The 25000-nt window shown below is 35.2% G+C and overlaps 1 protein-coding gene across 1 annotated transcript in view; it reads left to right on the top strand.

Moving 5' to 3' along the window:
- LOC122805778 overlaps window positions 1-25000 on the top strand; it is a 335686-nt gene that overhangs the window by 201753 nt on the left and 108933 nt on the right. The window contains exon 4 of the mRNA XM_044076044.1: window positions 15692-15788. Coding sequence (XP_043931979.1) covers window positions 15692-15788 — 97 coding nt within the window. The remainder of the gene's footprint in view (window positions 1-15691; window positions 15789-25000) is intronic.

Raw genomic sequence — 25000 nt, 5'->3', positions numbered from 1 at the left:
TAGGAACAGTTTAGATTTAAACTTCTGATGTTCAGGACTAAAGGCACAGACTTTTAACAGTTAGACCAATGAGGAATTAATGTTTGATTATTTTAATTACTATTAATTTTCATTTCATAGCACCACTAAGTTCAATGGAAAACATCTATATGTAGTCCTTCCCAACTGGTCATCAAAACAGTTTCCAACGGAATCCTTTAATTTACCAGCAAATCAGGAGCTTTCCGTCTGTAAGGCAAAGATCAAAAATTTTTAAGTCTATCTAATTTGTCTACAGAACAGGAACTCTCTGATCCCAATGTCCATTCATATATTCATAAAATGATGTCACCTAATCAGTCTTATGTAGCCAAATGTTCATTATTTAACTTTTACTTCATTTATGGTTTGCCTTACTTTACCTATTCATGTGTACAGGACACAACATATCACCAGAAAATACCAGAATAATTAACTTTCCCCCATATTTATGCATTTATACACCTGAGTTTTCAAATTAAATGACCTTATTTAAACAGAGTGGGGAATCCACAAATGAATGGGGTGTTATACCAGGTAACAGGTATTTTACTTATATTATTTTAAGCCTGGAATTGGTCTTCTCCTTTTCAAAAACTTGCCGATTGCTCTACTGCATGATCAGAAGCTAATACCATTTAATGTACTCATTCTAAAAAGAAAGAAAATATAATGAAGAGGACGTGGGATGTACAAATACATTTTGTGAATAGTTTGGTCAGTGTCACTGGCGTCACATTTACAAATTAATGAAGACTTTTTAAAGTTTTAAATAATCATATACTGACAGTATTCAATTTTTGCTTAAATAAAAACAGCAAGTCATACACAACTCCAGCATTAAACCTTAGAAGTTGTTTCACTCTCCAACATCTCAAAAGTATGCAATGTTCTGGAAGGAAAAAATATTTGCTTTGTTCCTTGCTTTGAAAGATAAGTTTTAATAGTGTAGGTAATTAGAAGTTTTGGAAAGCTATGGCTAAGAAAGGATAAATAAAAAATCTAAAAACTTGAATGATGGGGCTGTATAGCAAGAAACAGGCCAAGTTTAAAGTAACATCTAAAATTAGATACAGTGAATGGCTCCCAGTAACTAAAGGTAGTAGACAAAGGTGCATGAATTTTAGCCTCATTGTTATGTTATGCTTAATATTAAATAAATATTAGAAATGCTTTTAGGAGACAAGAAGGATGTTTCAAAAACTGAGAAATAAAAACCTCTGTCATTTATTATGAGGACTATTTACTTTTGCATATTAAGTCTTTCAGTGTTCAAGCAATAAAACAAAACAAAAAAAAATCAGAACATAATGCAAAGAAATAGAAGATTGAATTTAAAACAAACACACAAAATAGTAAAAGATGCAAAAGTGCAACCTATCCTTAAGTGGAGAACAAATTGAACAAGTTCAGTCCTATAAATAACCAGGCTTGATATTTACACATAACAACACTTACTAAGAATAAATTAAAAATCTAGAAATGAAAACTGAAGTAGTGATTTATGTTGCTAAGATTTAATAAACACTATAGAAATCATTGCATAAAACCTCTGCTCACATCAATTAAGTCAAATACATACATTTTAATCATGAGGATGAAATCTGGGTGTCAGAAGAGAGAAATAATTCCTTAAGTAGGTTTCATAAACGTTTTACATTTTGGATACGTCTTCCAAACTATTTTCTTGAATTTTACTTGAGAGAAGAAAATGGTATACTGAAACAAGAAACTATAATTTATATTAGACTTTTTGTTTTCAAATTAATTTAAACAATATAAATTATAAAACATGAATATCAGGAAGACAAGTTTAAAAACAAATGTAAAGTTCAATATGATTTTTCATTTACAACTCAATGCTAGTTCTACCCTCTGCAGCTATTTAGCTAAAGTAACGATGTTGAACTTAAATGTTTTACGCTGTATTCTACCAGATTTACTTATTAATCTTTTTGAATCTATTTGTCAATAACTATAAACTCATCTTAATTGTACTCCTAGTAACTATTGTTTATGTAGTTATGTATTATGTGTATGTACTTAATTAGTTTATTAGACATGTTTGTGAATTTTTTTTGTGCACGGGTCTTCACTGAAAAAGGGCTCCGGCCCAGCTGGACTAACCCAGTCAACAAATTTCAAATAAATAAATAAATAAATTGTTGGAAAGGTAGTACATAGACATGGACTGATACATGGAGAGCAATATGAAAAAAGGTTTTAATATTAATACTTATCTACAGCATATAAAAAAGATTAATAAAGACTTCTTAGAAGAATGAAGTGAGTAAAGTACATACATTTGATCAATATTACAGACTTTATATAGAGAAATTAATTAATAAGAATAACACTCCATACCAGTCTTTAAAGTAAAAACAGCCACGGTGGTACGGCAGTAGCGTTGTTAACTCACAGCAAGAGGTTCTCCCGTTCGATTCTCGGCTTGGCTTGGGAGTGCCTTCTGTGTGGAGTCTGCATGTCCTCCCCATGGTTGGGAGCTTTCTAAAGACATGCGTGCATAAATGGGCGTGCCTTTGTTGAAGGTTGGGCGTCGAGCTGACACCTCAGCGTTTCGTAAAAATCTACTGCCAATCATTAGCAGACCGGAGTTCCACTGTGGCAACCCCTTACCGGGAAAAGCTGAAAGATAAATAACAACAACAACAACCAGTCTTTAAAGTAAAACAGGCAAATATTATCACATTATAGGACCACAGATTTGGAGGAAAGTTCTGCCTTTAACGTTTTATACTTTTACTCTCAAAAAAAGTCTAAAAAGTTCCTTATTCCATATGTGTGGTCAAAGAAGAGACAATCTGGTAAATACAGGGAGACCACAGTCACCTTACTCAATAAAAGTCCAGGTTGGGCAAATTATATTATGTGGAGAAATGAGTTATGTGCAACTGCACTTAATTCATTGCAGACTACTAACAGTCAGTTAATGAAGTTTATCACTGGTGACTGTTAGTATTTGGATTTTATTTACATAGAACTGAGAGGCACAAAAAATAAAGTGTATTGGTCATATAAACCTTAATTGCCGAAATGCATTTTTGAACCACAAGAAATGTTTTTTTGCCACTGCTTTTGCTTGGGAAAAACTTTTAAAAATAATACTTTCCCTAAGATCATGCCACTGAATTCAGAAAACAAAGTTTAACATCAGTGACATCACCATAGAAAAAGTGTGAAGAGAATACATAGAGTTTAATGAGTACACTAATATTCATTCAAATCTATGGCTGAATCTCTCACTATCCATACAGTGACATCATAAGGGATGTACTAAATTTGTTTGGATCTAGGCTTATAAAAAGTGTACAAAGCTTTTTCTTACAAAAGGTTCAAATAAATACAAAATGAGAATGACAAAAAGGCATTGTGGCACTTCTCACTTGATGCACTGATGCACCCCTCAACATGACCATGTCACATTAAAGGTAAGAAAATCTTTTCTGCGGAGCAGGAACCGCAGAGTTTTGCAGTTCTTCTTTGTTGAAGGCATTTTGTTATATTTAATATGCTTCACTAATTTGCAGTATCATGATTAAGAGATAGAAAAGCACTATGTGTGGTCTGCCTTTCAATTGCTATCAGCGAGAATGGGACAATGCAGCCCATAGCACTAGTGATGTCGTTGTGACTAATACTACAGCATGATTAGTGCTGCCAGTACCAATGAAATAATACATTTGATGAGTTTGTACTAAAACCATTGTCTCACTTATTATGTAGGCTGTAAGACTACGTGTTTGTGAAGGCATTCTCTAAATAAAAGTTAAATAAAATTTGCTGATTATATAAATATTAGAATAGGTTAGCATTTACAATTTGTAGGAGTGTATTTATATATGTTTCATTAGTTTATGACAGTGATGACTTTTTAAAGTTGGTATCATTTAGACTGATGATGATTTATCCCATCAATCTCATTCTGAGAAAAAGTAAATAACCTTTGAGGCTAGTCATCATTCTTATTTACATTTTACATGCTACCATCATAAAGTTAATATGAACTTCATCAGACAGCTTACTACCCATGACACCAATATAAATGTTTAGATCCCTCAGACTCCTTGTGACATTCTATCGTAGGATCTATTTCCAATCAAACTGCAATCCCTGAGCCCCTGTTTAGCAACCCTGCCTTGAACATTCATCTAGGAGAACATTTTCATTGTCCCAAATAATATAAATTAACCCTATTATCGCCAATCTAACTCTTTCCTTGTGTAGCTTATATTAATATACATACATCCAAAAAATTTCATAATCAGAAAACGCCTTTCTCATAGTACAGGCAGCATCATATAAGATCTCATATATGAAGGCCAATGCACTGATTCATTGAAATCTAGTGAGACCTCATAGTAATTACAACCAGGCTACCACACATATAAAGTTTTACATGTTAACACCTCAATATTCCCAAATGACAATATGAAACAAACGGGGTGGGAATTTCCCTGCAAATCAATTGTGGAAGCACCCATACTATTAAATGAAACAGTGCCATGATGCCTCATTAAATCCATAAATATAACACCAGTCATAAGGCATTCTTTCCAATCCAGACATCTATACATCAAAAATATAGAAAAGGTTCAGAATAATGAAAGAAGTACAGTTGTGTAGTTGAACTTACCTTAAGAGTACATGTTGAAATGATCACAGCTGCAGTTGCCTTAGCTATATGGGTTATATTCTGCCAAGGATAGAATGGCCAGCTAGTTTCCAAAGCTTCAGGGCACATTTATGCACCCAAACTGTAAGGCAGTTTGAGATGAGCTGAATAAAAGGCAAGTTTAGTTGAAAATCCCTTCATAGCTTCAATGCCACTAGAAAGAAGGAGGCTGAGCCCTGAAAGGACAATGCCAGGAACAACAAAAAATAAATGTCCACTCCCTGGCATAAAAGCGCACCATAAAACAAGGGGGATGAATGGAGGGAGTGGCCTGTAGAAGTGATCATTAGAACCTACTATTATGTTAAGTTTACTATATACAACTGTACTACATTCATTATATTAATCAATGCTACAGTAGCCTTAGCTATATGGGTAGATTACTTTAGCTAATTACATGTGGGTGGTAGAAGAAAAGTCCAGCAGCACCTGCAGAATGCTCCTAGTAAAGCCTGATCTGGACTTAGAGAAGGAATCAATCTTATAGTGCTTTGTAAAAGTATGTACAGAGGACCAAGTAGCAGCTTACAGACTACATTTAGAATCCGACCCTTTCCAAAAAACCACAGATGAAGCCAAGGCCCTGGTAGAATCGTCCTTGACCCTGTCTGGAAAAGTTTTGATATGGTGAGTATAGCAAAAAGTAATAGCCTTAGACAACTATTTGGAAATTGTCTAATTTGACACAGGTTGCCCCATCTTTTTGCCTTCACAAGAAATGAACAACTGATCAGAAGATCTGAAAGATTTAGTTCTGGGAAGATAGTACCCAAGTTATCTGTGGATATCCAAGGTATGGATCATCCTTTCTCCCTCATTTTTAGGTTCGGGAAAGAAAATTGGGAGATGGATATTTTGCTTGATGAAAACTCAGATACCACTTTAGGCATACAAGAAGGATTTGTTCTGAAAGAAACCCTATCCTTATGGAAAATGAGACAGGGTTGACTCACCATAAGAGCTTGCAACTCAGATACCCTTCTTTCAGATGTCATAGCAATCAGTAAATCTGTTTTCTTCATTAAGAACTTCAGGTCAGCCAGGTGGTTCAAATGGAGCTTCCCTAACACAAACTTAAGATCCCAAGGAGGGGCCAGTGGTTTTTCAGGAGGCCTCTTACGCAAAACCCCTTTTGAAAACATTTTGACATGAGACTGCACTGAAAGAGGGGGATCAATGGGAAGCTAAGCTAAAATGGCTGATAAGCCTTGATGGAGCAACAAGAAAGGCCATGACATACTAACTCACACAAATACTGTAAAACTAGAGAACACCCAGCCCTGAACAGGTGATGGTTATGTTGTTAGCACCACCTAGAAAACTCCTTCTATTTGCTAATATATGATTTTCTAGTAGGAGGCTTTCTTGCCTTCATTAGTACCTGCTGCATGTCCTCAGTAAACAGGTACCTAAAAGGAATTAAGACCCTATCATCCAGGCAGACAATTGAAGTTGATTGCTGCTGCAGATGTATCAAATACCCATGTTCTTGTAAGAGTAAATCCAGTCAATCTGGAAGCTCGTGTTAATTTATCCTGGCCATTTCCAAAAGAATGGAGAACCACTGTTACCTGGGGCTAAAGGGAGTCACCACAATGATCTTGGGGGGATTACTTCTGAATCATCAGAAGTACCCTTAATATCTGTGGAAAGGGTAGAAAAGCATAAAAGACCATTCCTGTCCAATGAAAAGAAAAGATTTGTCTTCCAGGCCTTCCTGCATGGAGTCCTGCAACAGAATCTTGCCAGTTCATTGTTCAGAATAGAGGCCACAAGGTCTACTTGAGAAACTCCATACAGATGATCAATTCTTGGAATACCCCTGGCTCTAGTTTCTACTTATGAGGATCAGCTGTGGTCCTGCTCAGCTTGTCTGCCACACAGTTTTTCTCTGGCAGCATATAGGGTGCCTATAGAGTGAGACTGTACTGCAAAGCTATTCCCCAAGCTAACATGGCTAGTCTACAAAGGGGATATGGCATGGCTCCCCACTGCTTGTTGATGTACCACATGATTGTTTTATTGTTTGTAAACATTCAAAGAGGTCCCAGGGGACCAATGATGCTTCAGAGAGTGGAGTGCCTTGATCTTTTCCTCATTATTTATGAGCCTGAATCTGTTCTTGGTGTTCCTCACTCCCTGCACTTTAATCTTTCCGAAAACTGCTCCCCAAGCAAAGTCCAAGGTGTCTGTGGAGACAGACTGCTTTGGAGCAGGGAGAGAGGGAGAAGGGGAGACCTGGATTTTAGGATATCTATTGTCTCCACCAAATGATTTCTCTTCTGACAAACCCCAGCACTGGGATTTGAAAGGAGAAGTGTTATTGATGCTGGGACCAAAGAGATTTCACATACCACTGGATCTTTCCCATGTGGAGACTTGCCAGGGGGGTATTAGGAGAATCATATAGGTTCATAGGTTCATACTAGGCTATCTGCCCTAGGGCATTTATAAGCCTAGCCAGAGTGTGTTTGGCTTTCGCCACCCATTTTAAATGTATTTTGCTATGCCCTTTTTCGAGGTTAGTATACTGTTTAACAGTGAGACAGAAGTGATACCCGGGGTAAACCTACGATCTCCCATTCACTCATCAAGATTCCTCTTGAAGAGAGTCAATGAGGGACTCTGCCTAACCTGGACTGGGATTTTATTCCAGAATGAAGGGAGCCTCTGGGTTATGAATCTGTCCCTCCAGCATGTCCTATTTATTTCAGTGCTGAGGTTCAAGTCTCTCGAGCGCGTAGCTCGATGGGATTTGGATTTTCTGAGGTGCAGCATGTCCATTAATTCCGGGTTGGACATGGCTTTATACGTCAGGCACAGATCGCCTCTGAGCAGGCGGTATGCCACTGAGTAGAGCTGGAGTTTCTTTAACCGGGCAGCATATGGCATCTGTTTGAGCCCTTTATATATGCAACAAGACCCAAAATAATGAGGTTTTCTCGTGCAGTGATCAAAGTCTGAGTATAAAACCTTAGAAATACATCTACATATAGCTCTATTTTTTCCTGTGGAAGAAAAGCTGTTTGAATTGACATGTCTACTTTACATCCCATTAATACAATCTTGTGTAAAGGACGGAAGGAAAGTCTTTTGAATGTTCATTCAGAATCCCAGCTTGTTTAAGAAATCTTTCACTCAAAAGGGTGATTCCTGGCACTTTGTGAAAGACTCTGCAAAGATAAGAAAGTAATCTAAATATGTAAAAATGTGGATACTCTGTAGCCTGCAATGAGCTATAAATAGAGCTAGACACTTTGTGAAATCTTTTGGTGCAGTGGATAGTCCAAAGGGTAAGGCAGAGACCTAATAATATGATCTAGACACACAAAACCTGCAAGTACTGGGTTGGCTGATCATTTTCCACTGACATTTGCCAATCATGCATTAATGTAAGATCAATCTCATCCGGAAAATCCAACTCATTACTTTGTCACATTCTGAAACTTAAAATTATGAACTTTATTCTGCACTGTCATCAGATGTGCAAACAGTCTTATTCCTTCAGAAAAAAGAATGTGAGAAAAGCTGGATGCATCCATTTATATTTTATTTTGTTGATATTAGGCTATGACATCTAGAAACTGAACTTGCTGTTGAATCACTTATACTGAGAAATCATAGTCAAAGCCCTTATTATTATCTAATGTACACAGTTTGTGAGATTTCCAGAGCACAGACAGCACTTGCACTGTCAATAATGATGAAAACTGAACCATAAGCGTAAGTCTCCCTAGAGTCATATCTGGATCTGAAGAAAGAATGTGATACGTGTTTCAATAAATATTTCTGCAGAAAACTTAGTCTAAATTCTACATTTTTCCTTCATGAATGTAACATAGTCTGACTTCTGTTTTCATTTTAGGAACAAACTTTACAAGAAATTCCAGAATATGTTCCTCACCGTAATTCTTGTTAGCTCCAACTGTAAAATGGCATCAGCCTGCACCAAAACCTTCTCAACATTTTCTCACTCTTCAATGCCATCTTTTTGTTATGAATGAATGATATCCAACAAAAGCTTCATGGCTGTACCAGTTTCCTACACCTTTCTTAACTGCATTTTCATCAGCTGTTAAAACTACACAGTACACCAGTTCATCCAAGTTACCAGTCAATTCCGTAACCATTTCAAGCAAGTTTTCACCTTACTGAAGAAGGTCTATCATAAAGCAACTAAACTGGTCCCTAACATACTTATTAAAGACCTCTGTGAAAATAAATTAGAGAAATGTTTGTCTATCATAAAGCAACTAAACTGGTCCTTAACATACTTATTAAAGACCTCTGTGAAAATAAATTAGAGAAATGTTTGTCTATCATAAAGAAACTAAACTGGTCCTTAACATACTTATTAAAGACCTCTGTGAAAATAAATTAGAGAAATGTTTGTTTATCATAAAGCAGCTAAACTGGTCCTTAACATACTTATTAAAGACCTCTGTGAAAATAAATTAGAGAAATGTTTGTCTATCATAAAGCAACTAAACTGGTCCTTAACATACTTATTAAAGACCTCTGTGAAAATAAATTAGAGAAATGTTTGTGTATCATAAAGCAACTAAACTGGTCCTTAACATACTTATTAAAGACCTCTGTGAAAATAAATTAGAGAAATGTTGCAATTTTCTTCACTTCTATCAGACGTGACTACAAATGGAGAAGCTGCTTTTCTAGAAAGAGATCTCCACTCATTTAAATCTTTTGATATACTGGGATGTCCATTGATGATATTATAATATCAGGTCTGTCAGTGTAGATGCAGGATACGGAAATAATATATTATGTTCCCCTCCTGGTCAAGTTCTGACCAGTAATGTTATTACTTTACTCCTAACTTCTAAAATGCCCTAAAATAAAAGAGAACCTGTGATATGCTGTAATCAGATTAAGAGTGTAGCTCTAAACTGTCCCTGATGTTTCCTCATATTTTTGGTCTGGATTTCATAAGATTTTTTTGGGGTGGGGAGGGGGGGGGCAAATCACCAATTAATTTTGTTTTTTTAAGTAATAAACATCCTCACTGAATCATCGCTTATGACATAGGCAACCATACATTTATATAAATGAAACAAAGAATAGTTATACATTTTCGGATGTAAACAGTATACTTCATCTATAATCTTCTATGCATTGTCAATCAGACATTACACAGCTAATTCAGTTCCTGCCTTCTCTTAAACCTCATTTCTCCTCCAAAACATTATTCTGTATGTATTGTTCCCACAATTCCCATTTTTATGTAATTTGCACCTATCTTTTTCTAAAGATACCACTTCCAGTTCTTCTACCACTGTTACTATAATCATTACTTCTATATTGTTGATTTACACTTTGTTTCCATTTTTCTGTAATTGATTTTTTTGGCCGCCACCAGGATTAAACCCAGCAAGGCCTTACTATGTCTAAACAATTCTGATTCTGTATCACAGCTCAAAAATTAATTTTCTTAGGTATAGCCAGTATTTCTGACAGAGTCTGCAAGGAATTTTTAAAGTCTTCCAACTCTTTTCACTGCCAAAAATTTGTTCTCAATTACTAACCAAATCTACACAACATAAAACAAAAGAAAAACAATGGTTGGCTTAGGCTAAAATGGATCCACAATTCTTATTAATATTAATATTGCACTCACGAGTCCACAAATGCTTAGAAGTGTGTGTACCAACAGTTTTTAATTGTTTTATATTTCTGATCATGAGTGCGATATTAATATTAAAAAGATTTGTGGATCCGTTTTATGCTGCTCAATTACCTTTTTTTTCCACATCACACCTCCACCATTTACAGTCTACCTGAGGAAAAATTCTTTGAAGTCTGCTTGGGGTATAAAATACCTATGCAAACACTTCCAAGCAAAGATCCTAAATCTTCTAGACTCTGTCGCATATTTGGGAGCCATACATCTCTCCTGCCGTTGTTTTGTTTTGAATTGCTTATGTAATCTCTCTTCCCAATCCTTTCTAACCTTCTCTGACTGATTCCTATAGTTATCATACAATATTTTATATGCTCCAATAATTATCCCTTTTTCATCAGCAGCTTCTCTTCTATACTCAGATAAACAGTCTTCCAATGCTGTTCATTCACTTAGGATCCCACAATTCCTTTCTCTTTGCTCATACTCTGATATCAATCATTGATAGGGAAGACAATCTCTACCCTGCATTCCAAATTGTATTCTTGGTCTCTTCCCATTCTACTACCTTTCCCCTCTCTAAGTATAGATTTGGAAAAGAGGGGCTATAGAAGCTTCAGAATGAATGCTAACATGAGTCAGATTTAATTTTTATGCCTGGATAGAGCAAAGCCATATTTTTCTTTATGAAATTGTGATGAAGATAGCATTACTAGGAAGCAAAATTTGAATAACAATGTTAAGATCCCTCTTTTTCTCCTAGCAATGTACATAACATCACTGACATTATTAAGAAACACTGGTCAGTATTAATGACTGATTCACCACTTAAGAATGTGATCGGAGAAACCCTCCGGTTTAGGTATAAAAATAAAAGGAACATCAAGAGTATGCTATGTTACCACAAATATACTGCCAATATTGGTTTTGCTTGTACAGAACTGGGTACTATTCCCTGTAATGCCTGCAGTCACTGTCAGTTTATATCTACAGCTAACGCATCTGTGTACCCTGATAATGGTAAAGTATATAATTTCAGAGTACCGGCGAGTTGTTATACCTGTCATGTAGTTTGTCTTGCTACATGCCAGGTATGTGGGTCATTTTATGTTAGTAAAATGGACAGACCGTACACCATTGAAAGATCATATTAGAGAACACTTGTATCAGATAAGAATTAATTCTACTATTGCATTGTCTAAACATATTCCTGACACTAATGAAACTCATTTTTTTATGTTTAATATTTTAAGAGGTTATCAAAGTGAATATTAGACAAGGTGATATTAGAAATAGAACTGAAAGTGCTGAGGTATGACGGGTTATTAAACTTAGAGTGGACAGAGGTAAAGGTTTGAATGCTAAGGTCCCTTTGAAACCATTTTTAAAAGCCAGGGGGCTACAACATTGAAACACAGCTATTTAGAAGTGGTCCAGTGGTAGAATCTTTACCCTTCATGTAAGAGATCTGGGTTTGATTCTAGGCTAAGCTGAGTTTTAAATGTTTAGTACTGATCACATATATTTCTTTTTTTTTTCAAAACAGGTTTATTGTTTTAACATATAAGAGAAATATCATAACAATTTTATACAAGTAATTAAAAATAGGTATTATTATAATATTCAACAAAACAACTAAAGTATTTACAAAGACATCCACTACAATCAGATCAATTAATTAAACTAAAATACCGTGCTATTGAAATTAGAATTTTTTTAACAAATTTTGTAAATTATCCCATACAATATAATATGATGTTTTTCTAGTTGTTCTCATTCTAATTGTGCTTATTTCCATATGGCACATTATATTCATAACATTTTTAAATTCATTGAACGAAGGAGGTGTATCTGAAATCCAATTTCTAGTTATTATTTTCCTGGCCACTGCTAGGATAGACCATAACAAGGGAAGCTTAATCTTTTTAACACATTGAGGTACAGGTGTGTTGAATAATATAAGAGACTTAGAAATAATGAAATTATCTGTAAAAAGAGCCTGCAAAAATTCATTAATTGACTTCCAGTATTCTTTCAACTTCATACAGTCATAAAACATATGAGCCCAGTCATATCACATATATTTCTTGAACAGTGCAGAAATATGTTAGAAGGGAGTGTTTATTGTGAGGAGAAGCCAAAGGCTAGCTGATATGCAACTGTTAATAACTAAATGATTTTAGTTTACATTGTCTGAATAGTTTGTCCACTATACTACATGTTTTTAATTGTGGAATATGAATGGCCACACGTCTACACTAAGTAAAGCCTGAATGGCTGTATTTTGGCTAGTAACCTTGCAACATAATTAGTTATATTGTTTTTCCCTTGTATTTATGACTGGTAGAAAATTCATTGTAAGGAACTTATACAATTGGCTATAATAATACACTAAGTGGAAATCTGTGTGTCGGTATTATTATGTTTTAAGTCACTGAATGGTTAACAAATATGTAGTGAGATTGGTTACAATGTTATATTATACCATGACCCCCCCCCCAAAACGTGCACGCTGATTGGCCAGCATGCCGTGCACATTGTAAATCGAGTTATACTAATGGAAAAAGGTCCGGTCGCCCAGACATTTTTCCATTAGTATAACTCTACTTTTAAAACACTGTCTCGCTATGTTAAATGGGTTTAACATAGCGAGACAGCTTTAAAATAAGCAACGGAGATCTCCGTTGCTTATTTTAAAGCTGTCTCGCTATGCTAAACCCATTTAACATAGCGAGACAGGTTTTTAAAAAAAAGCAACGGAGAAAGCAAGATCTCCGTTGCTTTTTTTACTGTTTTGCTATGTTAAATATGTTTAACATAGCGAGACAGTTTTAAAATAAGCAACGGACATCTCCGTTGCTTATTTTAAAACTGTCTCGCTATGTTAAACCCATTTAACATAGCGAAACAGTAAAAAAAAAGCAATGGAGATCTTGCTTTCTCCGTTGCTTTTGCCCACAGCTCTGATGTACTGCGCAGGCGCGCAGTACATCAGAACTGCCGCGGATGCCAGACATCTGCGGAAGGGCAGTAAACAGGCATTATACTATGCCATTATTTAAGAAAAGTAATAGTTTCTTTTTTAAAATAATGTCATGGTATAATAGCAATAACTCACTTCTGGGTGTGGGTAATGCTGTATTTACCCACGGTTGGCTGTTTGGTCCCTCGGGCTTCGCCCTCGGGACCAAACCACGCCAACCGTGGGTAAATCCAGCATTACCCACACCCAGGCGTGGGTTATTGCTATATTAAGCCACCTATCATTGGTGGCAATGTTTTACTTTAAGTTTTCTCTGATTGGTCTTATTGTTACATCTAGTGAAATTTGAATGGCTATCAGATGGATAGTAAATGTGTAACATGATTGGTTATAGTGTTTACTTAAGCCTCTTATGAATGGTAACACTGTCTTATTAAAATGTTTCACTAAAGTGTAATATTAAATTTCTCTGATGAAGCAACTGTTTATGTTGTAAAAGTGTTTGCTAACTTGTTTTATTATTTTTTATTATTTTTATAATCTATTTTATTAAATATTTTAGTGCTGGAATGTGTATTGGTCTCACTCTTTGCATATTTTTTTACAAATTAAAAAAATGTCAACTGTTACTCTTGGAACAACCGCAGAAATACTTGTATAATATCCTTAACTGGTTAGCTATAATTCTCATTACTATTAATGTACAGATAAAAATTCAGCTATTTTTGCAATGTCCTGACTCAAACATTTCCCACTTCTGGCAATTGAAAGTTCTTTCAAACATCCAACTTGATACCGTTACTCTCCTGTAATATTTGGGCATCAGCATGGACAATATCCTCTCTTCCAATACCTATTTCAACATAATCCATCCAAAAGGGAATGCTACTGGCTGAACTGATCACATGATTCTTTCTCAGAGCTCATGTTTCAGTAAATAATAATTCAAGCAATGGATATTTCTAAACAGAATCATAAGATTCATGTTATTGTCCCATCGCTGTAGCAATTATCAAACTTGGAAGGACACACCTGCTGTTCACAGAAAGCGAAAACTGGTTGTCGTGTTAAACTGCTGTTATTTTTCATCTCGTTATTTTAATTCTTTCCTGAATTCTGTCTTAGTCTTTCCATTTGCAGCCTCATTCTCAAAGTAGTCAACCACCTTTAGGCTATGATTGAAAAGGGTATTTTGTTGTGATGCTAGCTCATGTTTTATCCTGTTTAGAAGACAGCCTGGGATGTCATTTGGTCCCACAGAGGCCGCATTCTTTGCCTTGGACAGGGCTTTGAGGACCTGCTCTTCAGATATGTAAGGCAGGGTGGAAGTTTGGGGGATGGTTTGTTGTAAGTTAGGAGGGGATATGGGAGTGCATTTTTCACCAAACCTATCTGCTAGCAGGTTTGCTATTGACATCTGTTTATGCTCTGATCAATCAATATTACATAATACAAATTCATATAAACACTACTGCCGTGTTTCAGTAAACCTAGTTAAGTGCGTTAGGGATAATTCTCTCTAGATATAAAATTACATTTTATGGCTTAAAAGCATTCTCCTGTGCATCTCGGATATTACTTAAAAGGGCTTTTGGGATAAACATATCCTTCCAGTCAAGTCAGTGAAAATGCATATAAAGATATTTTGAGAATCAAATCAAGGCTGGTCTGCCTGCCACAATATGTTTGAAAAGATCACTGGAATGTTTCAGCAAAGAATGATGCTATTCATCTGAGCCTACAAGCAAACCTTCATGTTACTAGGTTAATCAGTTATGTGTGGCAATATTGTAACAGGAAAGGTTACTGCTTTAATGAAGATTTCCTACTGCGTACTCTTGTCTGTTATACTGTTTAGTCTGGATTTCTTTTTCAGGTACTACTTTACTGCTCTTTGTTGTGAAATTTGGTTAATAAAGGTTTTAGTAACAGCATAGGTGCAGAACAACATACAAGTGACTCACAAAGTTGTGGTACATGACATGCATGACTTGTTCATGGCAATGCACAGTCAGGCAGGCACATAGTTCTGTATCAAGGGTATACTCTCAAGACAAACAAATAAATGTTACTGGCTGCTAGGGAACCAATGCCTTGGGGTGTGGGGGTTCTGGGTATGTCAACAGAAAGAAATATCCATTAGGTACAGAGTAATGAACATCACATTGGGAGAATGAAGGGTCAGCCCAATCGGTCAAGGCAAAGCAGAGCTGATATGGCAAAGAAGAAGAAAGTGAATGATGGTCACAGTTTAAAAAAAAGTTAAATTATAATGCATTTATATCAACTGTTTAAACTCTTGTGTATGTTTATTTTCTGACAGCCATGTTCTTTTTTGTTTGACTCTTGTATTTTTCAGGTAGAAATTGTGGTCTTCCTGGAAAAATAGAAAATGGCTACCTTGCAGTTCCTGATCATTCCTATGGATCTGTGGCCAACTATTATTGCAGCACTGGGTGAGTTTGAAACTGTCATTTTTGTAGTGGTCCATTCAGACTGTATAATTACACTAAATAATCATTACCAATGTGCACAACTGTCCATTTTACAAGTGATCATTGATACACTGATAGTCCTTAATTTACCAGCAATGAAAAAAGGAGGATCATAAACTATGGTTACTGTAATAGGACAAAGTATCATCAGTCCAGGTCAAGATCTGATCATCAAGGTGTATTGGATTTGCAGCTCTGAAATGAAATAAAGAATTGCTAAATCAGAGTAACAATGAGAAAAATCCAGGAAAAACCTGTAGCGGTAAAGCTTTGTGATCCTCGGCTCTTACCCTCATATTTTCAGCAGTAAGGCTAAAAACCTACCAAAATTATATTTAGCCTTATCAAATATTAAGATAAACAACTAAAAGGAACATACACTATTGCAGTTCTTCTTGTACAGATAGTTGTCGATCCTCTATTTGAAGTGATAAGTGCTTTTACACTATAAGATGGACAAAGCTGGAATTTGTTCACAACACAATTTGCTTCCCAAAAACATGGCATACACTTAACTGAAGAAAGATAGGGGAAACTGCAAGTAAACTTCTATTCATTTACCACAGATTTGATACCCTGACCCCATGTGCAAAAATGAGAAAACAGGCTGCATATGGATGGATGTTATTGATGAGCATGACTATAGCTAAAAAGTAAAAAAAAAAAAAAACTAATGCATATTTATGGATATATATATATATATATATATATATATATATATATATATATATATATATATATATAAACAAAATGTCCCAATGAAGAAATCAAAATCACACCCCAGGAGCCGTAATTACAAAAACAGTAATGAAACTGAGGACAATGTAGATATGTATATAAAGTTCGTTTCAAATCCTTGTACTCACTGAAAACGGTTGACGAACGCTGTAGACAATAGTTCCAAACCAAGCGTATAAACTGTGAGCAATAAAAAGTTTGTTCAATAGAACTCACAGGTAAACAGCAAACCACGTTGCAATAGACATAAACCTTAATGTCACCACATGAAATGACATCCAATACTGTTAGGCAACAAACAATTCCACTTTTGTACGATAAAAACAGATGTAATTTATTGAGGTGAGCGCTTTCACGGCACCATAGCGCCGCTTCATCAGACAAACAGTGAATGGACTAAAAACATACATTTTTAAAACCGGCTAACTACGTCATCAGCCAATGGCAGAAGAGCCTTTGATTTAAAGTACTACACACAAACTAAAACCTTCTTCAATACATTGTTTCATTGAATATAAAAACTTTGCTCAAGAGTATTTTCATAGACATGGATTATTTCATAATATCCTACCACATAATGTCATGAGCATGTAAATCGCTAATAAAGTTGCACATATAGCGCAACTAAATGCACATTATAACTATAATTAAATATTCTGTTGAAAGCAATTAATGCATCAATGGGTAAAAATTCTTAAACACCAGTAGTTTACATGGTGCAGAAGTATAGTGCACATATAAAAAAGCTCTAAGAAAATTGAGCAACACATAAAACGCAAACACATGAAATGCAACTACAGATAAATTGTACAACAGGTTGCATCTAAGGTTGTATATTAACCATGTTGCACAAATACACCATCAAAATTGAACACAATTAACACATAAATATATAAAATTCATGTATACCACTGATGTAAATAATAGAAGTGTGATACACACATGAAAGTTCTCTATAAAAGTAGAGCAACACTTGCAGCGTGGGCACATACAATATAGCTACAAAAAAGCGGTGCAAGGGGTATATATATAGTATATATATATATATATATATATATATATATATATATATATATATATACTACTACTACTATTAAAATGATGATCAGAGATGCTTTGTAGATGGAAAATCAAAAGATGGATGTTCCATTTTCTGTGTTGCTGAACATCTCCATGTTTGAAAGTTCATATCAGCGAATCTACAGTGCATTTGCTGATATGCACTTGAAGTACCCTACAGAGATCGTGGTATAGTGCGGTTTGGGAAATTCATCCCTTTTGTCACTGTAGTGCAATCTCAGAGTTGGAATATATAGTTAGCTGCGGGTGTGGGGGGGCTTGCCCCCCTGCAGTAACATGATGTGAGGTGTAGAAGTTTCATTTACTTGAGCTCCTGCATGGATATTATGTGATCTGTTCGATGATAATGTCAAATCTGATGAATTCGTTCAGCAGATTCGACATTGTGCCTTTTCTGTATTTATACATTTGTGTTTTCTTTTTGGTGATCTGAATGGGGTTTTTTTTTGCAACAGCAACACTTTATAGTAAACCATATAGTTTACTTTCAAATCTTGAATTTCAGTATCTCGAGAAGAGAATCTCAACAGTGCAATTGTTTGAAAATGCATAATAACAAAACTCAGTATGCCAAACGTGAAGTAGTCGTGGTGCAGTGTGTAATGTATAGTATGCTGTCCCTTTAAGGTGTAGTGGTTTCTGGGATGTAGACATGGTGGCTGATGTGTGGTTATGTGCGGAAGATTCAGGTAGGTGTGTACTGTGTAAGGGTTTTAGATAGAAATTTATTATGTTTTAATTTTTTGGGAAGTTTTAGGTGTAGGTTGGAGTAGGTAGGTGGCAATGTGTGTGTGTGTGTGTGTGTGTGTGTGTGTGTGTGTGTGTGTGTGTGTGTGTACATGCTGAAAGTGGTGATTTTTATGCATGTGTACTGTGTGTGTTTCTTGCAGGTATGGCTTTATAATGTGGAATGGAAGTGGAGGTTGTAATAGTAGTTTTGTTGTTTTTTTTTCTTGGTAGTGCAACTTCTGAGTTGATACATATAAGTAGTGGGGGTTGGGGAGTGCAACCCCCCACATGGGGGGTGTAGGGGGGCTTGACCCCTGCTTAAATGTAGATTACTAGGGTTTTGTTGGTGTGTGTTTTGTTTTGGTTTGTGATGGTGTATGGAACAAGGTAATGTTTGTATTTTTATTTGTATGTTGGAGGGTACATTAAAAAAATAGAACATCATGTACTGAGAATTCGGTATTTTGAACTTTCAGTATATTGACATTCAGTTTTGTATTCTTTCGTTGTAGTGGATTTTAGTGATCTTGTCTTGAGATACTGACATTCGGTATTTCAGTATTTCGAGATTTGAAAGTAGAACCACACACACACATACATATATATATATATATATATATATATATGTGTGTATATAGACGTACCTTACTAAGTTGACATACCACATTTTCGACAGCAAGAAAGTTGACTGCACAAGGTCAATATCAGAAATGCTGAGACTAAACCACACGTGTGAGTAAAATCCTCACTGCATGCAACCGACAAAAGAAAAAACAAAATAACATTGTTTTTTGCAGGGGGCAAGCACCTACTGATTGTATATACTAAATCTGAATCACATAATCCCTGTGGAAAGGCAATATGCCCTCAACTGGGAATTGACGATCTAGCACAACTGTCGACCTTTAACAGTCTACTTTCTTGTTGTTAAAATTGGTGTGTGTTGACATAGTGAGTTAAATGTACCTACGAGTATATAACACTGGGTTCTCATATCATCACAACTGTATGCATCATAAAAAGCAGTGAGTGTACATTCCATAAAAAACCCAACCAGAGAATACTTTCCAGTCACAAAAGGAAACCTAACATCTTCCTTTTGTGACAACACACAGACACACACGTGCGCCACCTTCTACTAAAAGTTTTTTTCAAAGCTACACTTTAACAGCAGCTGACTGAAAAAGAAAAAAAAAACAGCATTTTGGTTTCTGATTATCAAACATCAACAATTTCAGTATAACACACACCTCAACCACACTTTCTATCATACTATTTAAATGGGGGGGGGGGCACTTTGCCCTCATATGCCTTAATTAATTATAGTAACTCCACAGTTTAAACCTCAGCTTTGGCCGGCTAACAACTTGGTTATATTCAACTGGACGTATAAGAGAATTTAAGTACCTTTATCTGCACTTTAAAAACAACAACAAAAAAAAAAATACGGTATTTAATTTGATTTAAACTGTGTTAAAGGAATTTTAACTGAACTGGCAGTTTTTCTGCTCTTCTGCTCTTTAGTAACTTGAACAGAAGCTAGTGTTTGCTGAATTTTGTTATTTGCTAATAATTACAGGTGTGGGGGTAGCCACATTCTTTGATTTCCTGTCCTTGCCTAGTTAAGTGGTGCATTGTGAAGTATTTTCTGCTTAAAAACCTCAGCTTTGGCCGGCTAACAACTTGGTTATATTCAACTGGACGTATAAGAGAATTTAAGTACCTTTATCTGCACTTTTAAAAAAAAAAAAAATACGGTATTTAATTTGATTTAAACTGTGTTGAAGGAATTTTAACTGAACTGGCAGTTTTTCTGCTCTTCTGCTCTTTAGTAACTTGAACAGAAGCTAGTGTTTGCCGAATTTTGTTATTTGCTAGTAATTACAGGTGTGGGGGTAGCCACATTCTTTGATTTCCTGTCCTTGCCTAGTTAAGTGGTGCATTGTGAAGTATTTTCTGCTTAAAAACCTCAGCTTTGGCCGGCTAACAACTTGGTTATATTCAACTGGACGTATAAGAGAATTTAAGTACCTTTATCTGCACTTTTTAAAAAAAATAAATATACAGTATTTAATTTGATTTAAACTGTGTTGAAGGAATTTTAACTGAACTGGCAGTTTTTCTGCTCTTCTGCTCTTTAGTTACTTGAACAGAAGCTAGTGTTTGCTGAATTTTGTTATTTGCTAGTAATTACAGGTGTGGGGGTAGCCACATTCTTTGATTTCCTGTCCTTGCCTAGTTAAGTGGTGCATTGTGAAGTATTTTCTGCTTAAAAACCTCAGCTTTGGCCGGCTAACAACTTGATTATATTCAACTGGACGTTAAGAGAATTTAAGTACCTTTATCTGCACTTTAAAAAAATATATATATATACAGTATTTAATTGGATTTAAACTGTGTTGAAGGAATTTTAACTGAACTGGCAGTTTTTCTGCTCTTTTGCTCTTTAGTAACTTGAACAGAAGCTAGTGTTTGCTGAATTTTGTTATTTGCTAGTAATTACAAGTGCGGGGGTAACCACATTCTTTGATTTCCTGTCCTTGCCTAGTTAAGTGGTGCACTGTGAAGTATTTTCTGCTTAAAAACCTCAGCTTTGGCCGGCTAACAACTTGGTTATATTCAACTGGACGTATAAGAGAATTTAAGTACCTTTATCTGCACTTTTAAAAAAAAAAATATATATATACGGTATTTAATTTGATTTAAACTGTGTTGAAGGAATTTTAACTGAACTGGCAGTTTTTCTGCTCTTCTGCTCTTTAGTAACTTGAACAGAAGCTAGTGTTTGCTGAATTTTGTTATTTGCTAGTAATTACAGGTGTGGGGGTAGCCACATTCTTTGATTTCCTGTCCTTGCCTAGTTAAGTGGTGCATTGTGAAGTATTTTCTGCTTAAAAACCTCAGCATTGGCCGGCTAACAACTTGGTTATATTCAACTGGACGTATAAGAGAATTTAAGTACCTTTATCTGCACTTTTTAAAAAAAAAAAAAAATACGGTATTTAATTTGATTTAAACTGTGTTGAAGGAATTTTAACTGAACTGGCAGTTTTTCTGCTCTTCTGCTCTTTAGTAACTTGAACAGAAGCTAGTGTTTGCTGAATTTTGTTATTTGCTAGTAATTACAGGTGTGGGGGTAGCCACATTCTTTGATTTCCTGTCCTTGCCTAGTTAAGTGGTGCATTGTGAAGTATTTTCTGCTTAAAAACCTCAGCTTTGGCCGGCTAACAACTTGGTTATATTCAACTGGACGTATAAGAGAATTTAAGTACCTTTATCTGCACTTTAAAAAAAAAAAAAAAAATACGGTATTTAATTTGATTTAAACTGTGTTGAAGGAATTTTAACTGAACTGGCAGTTTTTCTGCTCTTCTGCTCTTTAGTAACTTGAACAGAAGCTAGTGTTTGCTGAATTTTGTTATTTGCTAGTAATTACAGGTGTGGGGGTAGCCACATTCTTTGATTTCCTGTCCTTGCCTAGTTAAGTGGTGCATTGTGAAGTATTTTCTGCTTAAAAACCTCAGCTTTGGCCAGCTAACAACTTGGTTATATTCAAATGGACGTATAAGAGTATTTAAGTACCTTTATCTGCACTTTTTAAAAAAAAAAAAAATACGGTATTTAATTTGATTTAAACTGTGTTGAAGGAAATTTAACTGAACTGGCAGTTTTTCTGCTCTTCTGCTCTTTAGTAACTTGAACAGAAACTAGTGTTTGCTGAATTTTGTTATTTGCTAGTAATTACAGGTGTGGGGGTAGCCACATTCTTTGATTTCCTGTCCTTGCCTAGTTAAGTGGTGCATTGTGAAGTATTTTCTGCTTAAAAACCTCAGCTTTGGCCGGCTAACAACGTGGTTATATTAAACTGGACCTATAAGAAAATTTAAGTACCTTTATCTGCACTTTTTTTAAAAAAAAAAAAAATACGGTATTTAATCTGATTTAAACTGTGTTGAAAGAATTTTAATTGAACTGGCAGTTTTTCTGCTCTTCTGCTCTTTAGTAACTTGAACAGAAGCTAGTGTTTGCTGAATTTTGTTATTTGCTAGTAATTACAGGTGTGGGGGTAGTCACATTCTTTGATTTCCTGTCCTTGCCTAGTTAAGTGGTGCATTGTGAAGTATTTTCTGCTTAAAAACCTCAGCTTTGGCCGGCTAACAACTTGGTTATATTCAACTGGACGTATAAGAGAATTTAAGTACCTTTATCTGCACTTTTTAAAAAAATATATATATACGGTATTTAATTTGATTTAAAATGTGTTGAAGGAATTTTAACTGAACTGGCAGTTTTTCTGCTCTTCTGCTCTTTAGTAACTTGAACAGAAGCTAGTGTTTGCTGAATTTTGTTATTTGCTAGTAATTACAGGTGTGGGGGTAGCCACATTCTTTGATTTCCTGTCCTTGCCTAGTTAAGTGGTGCATTGTGAAGTATTTTCTGCTTAAAAACCTCAGCTTTGGCCGGCTAACAACTTGGTTATATTCAACTGGACGTATAAGAGAATTTAAGTACCTTTATCTGCACTTTAAAAAAAAAAAAAAAAAAAAAAATACGGTATTTAATTTGATTTAAACTGTGTTGAAGGAATTTTAACTGAACTGGCAGTTTTTCTGCTCTTCTGCTCTTTAGTAACTTGAACAGAAGCTAGTGTTTGCTGAATTTTGTTATTTGCTAGTAATTACAGGTGTGGGGGTAGCCACATTCTTTGATTTCCTGTCCTTGCCTAGTTAAGTGGTGCATTGTGAAGTATTTTCTGCTTAAAAACCTCAGCTTTGGCCGGCTAACAACTTGGTTATATTCAACTGGACGTATAAGAGAATTTAAGTACCTTTATCTGCACTTAAAAAAAAAAAAAAAATACGGTATTTAATTTGATTTAAACTGTGTTGAAGGAATTTTAACTGAACTGGCAGTTTTTCTGCTCTTCTGCTCTTTAGTAACTTGAACAGAAGCTAGTGTTTGCTGAATTTTGTTATTTGCTAGTAATTGCAGGTGTGGGGGTAGCCACATTCTTTGATTTCCTGTCCTTGCCTAGTTAAGTGGTGCATTGTGAACTATTTTCTGCTTAAAAACCTCAGCTTTGGCCAGCTAACAACTTGGTTATATTCAACTGGACGTATAAGAGAATTTAAGTACCTTTATCTGCACTTTTTTAAAAAAATATATATATATACGGAATTTAATTTGATTTAAACTGTGTTGAAGGAATTTTAACTGAACTGGCAGTTTTTCTGCTCTTCTGCTCTTTAGTAACTTGAACAGAAGCTAGTGTTTGCTGAATTTTCTTATTTGCTAGTAATTACAGGTGTGGGGGTAGCCACATTCTTTGATTTCCTGTCATTGCCTAGTTAAGTGGTGCATTGTGAAGTATTTTCTGCTTAAAAACCTCAGCTTTGGCCGGCTAACAACTTGGTTATATTCAACTGGATGTATAAGAGAATTTAAGTACCTTTATCTGCACTTTTTAAAAAAAAAATGTATATATACGGTATTTAATTTGATTTAAACTGTGTTGAAGGAATTTTAACTGAACTGGCAGTTTTTCTGCTCTTCTGCTCTTTAGTAACTTGAACAGAAGCTAGTGTTTGCTGAATTTAATTATTTGCTAGTAATTACAGGTGTGGGGGTAGCCACATTCTTTGATTTCCTGTCCTTGCCTAGTTAAGTGGTGCATTGTGAAGTATTTTCTGCTTAAAAACCTCAGCTTTGGCCGGCTAACAACTTGGTTATATTCAACTGGACGTATAAGAGAATTTAAGTACCTTTATCTGCACTTTTTTAAAAAAAAAAATATATATACGGTATTTAATTTGATTTAAACTGTGTTGAAGGAATTTTAACTGAACTGGCAGTTTATCTGCTCTTCTGCTCTTTAGTAACTTGAACAGAAGCTAGTGTTTGCTGAATTTTTTTATTTGCTAGTAATTACAGGTGTGGGGGAAGCCACATTCTTGGATTTCCTGTCCTTGCCTAGTTAAGTGGTGCATTGTGAAGTATTTTCTGCTAAAAACCTCAGCTTTGGCCGGCTAACAACTTGGTTATATTCAACTGGACGTATAAGAGAATTTAAGTACCTTTATCTGCACTTCTAAAAAAAAAAATATGGTATTTAATTTGATTTAAACTGTGTTGAAGGAATTTTAACTGAACTGGCAGTTTTTCGGCTCTTCCCCCTTTGCGAACAAACTGGTTTTAATTTTTTTTTTTTGAGAATTAAGGGGGGGTTTTCCACTTTTTATTTTTTTTATTAATGGGGATTGTGAAGATTTTTCCTTAAAAAACCCCGTTTGGGCCCTCAAATTGGTTTTTTAAGGGTAAAAGGTTTAATTTTATTGCTTTTAAAAAAAAATTGGTAAATTTGATTTCTGTTTGGGAAAAATTTAATGAATGGATTTTCTGCTTTCCCACTTTGAAAAAAACTGGTTTTAATTTTTTTTTTTTGAGAATTAAGGGGGGGTTTTCCACCCCTTTTTTTTTTTATTAATGGGGATTGTGAAGATTTTTCCTTAAAAACCCCGTTTCCGCTCCTTTTTTATTAACTGGGGAAAAGAGTTTGATTTATTGCATTTTTACAATTTTTTGATTTCTGTTTGGGAAAAATTTAATAAAAGGAGTTTTTTTGCCCT

The sequence above is a fragment of the Protopterus annectens genome, chromosome 7.part0 (genome assembly GCF_019279795.1).
Source record: "Protopterus annectens isolate FY-2018-M chromosome 7.part0, PAN1.0, whole genome shotgun sequence".
Lineage (NCBI taxonomy): Eukaryota > Metazoa > Chordata > Ceratodontiformes > Protopteridae > Protopterus > Protopterus annectens.
The sequence above is the reverse complement of the archived record's forward strand: the minus strand, read 5'-3'. Positions and strand labels throughout refer to the sequence as shown.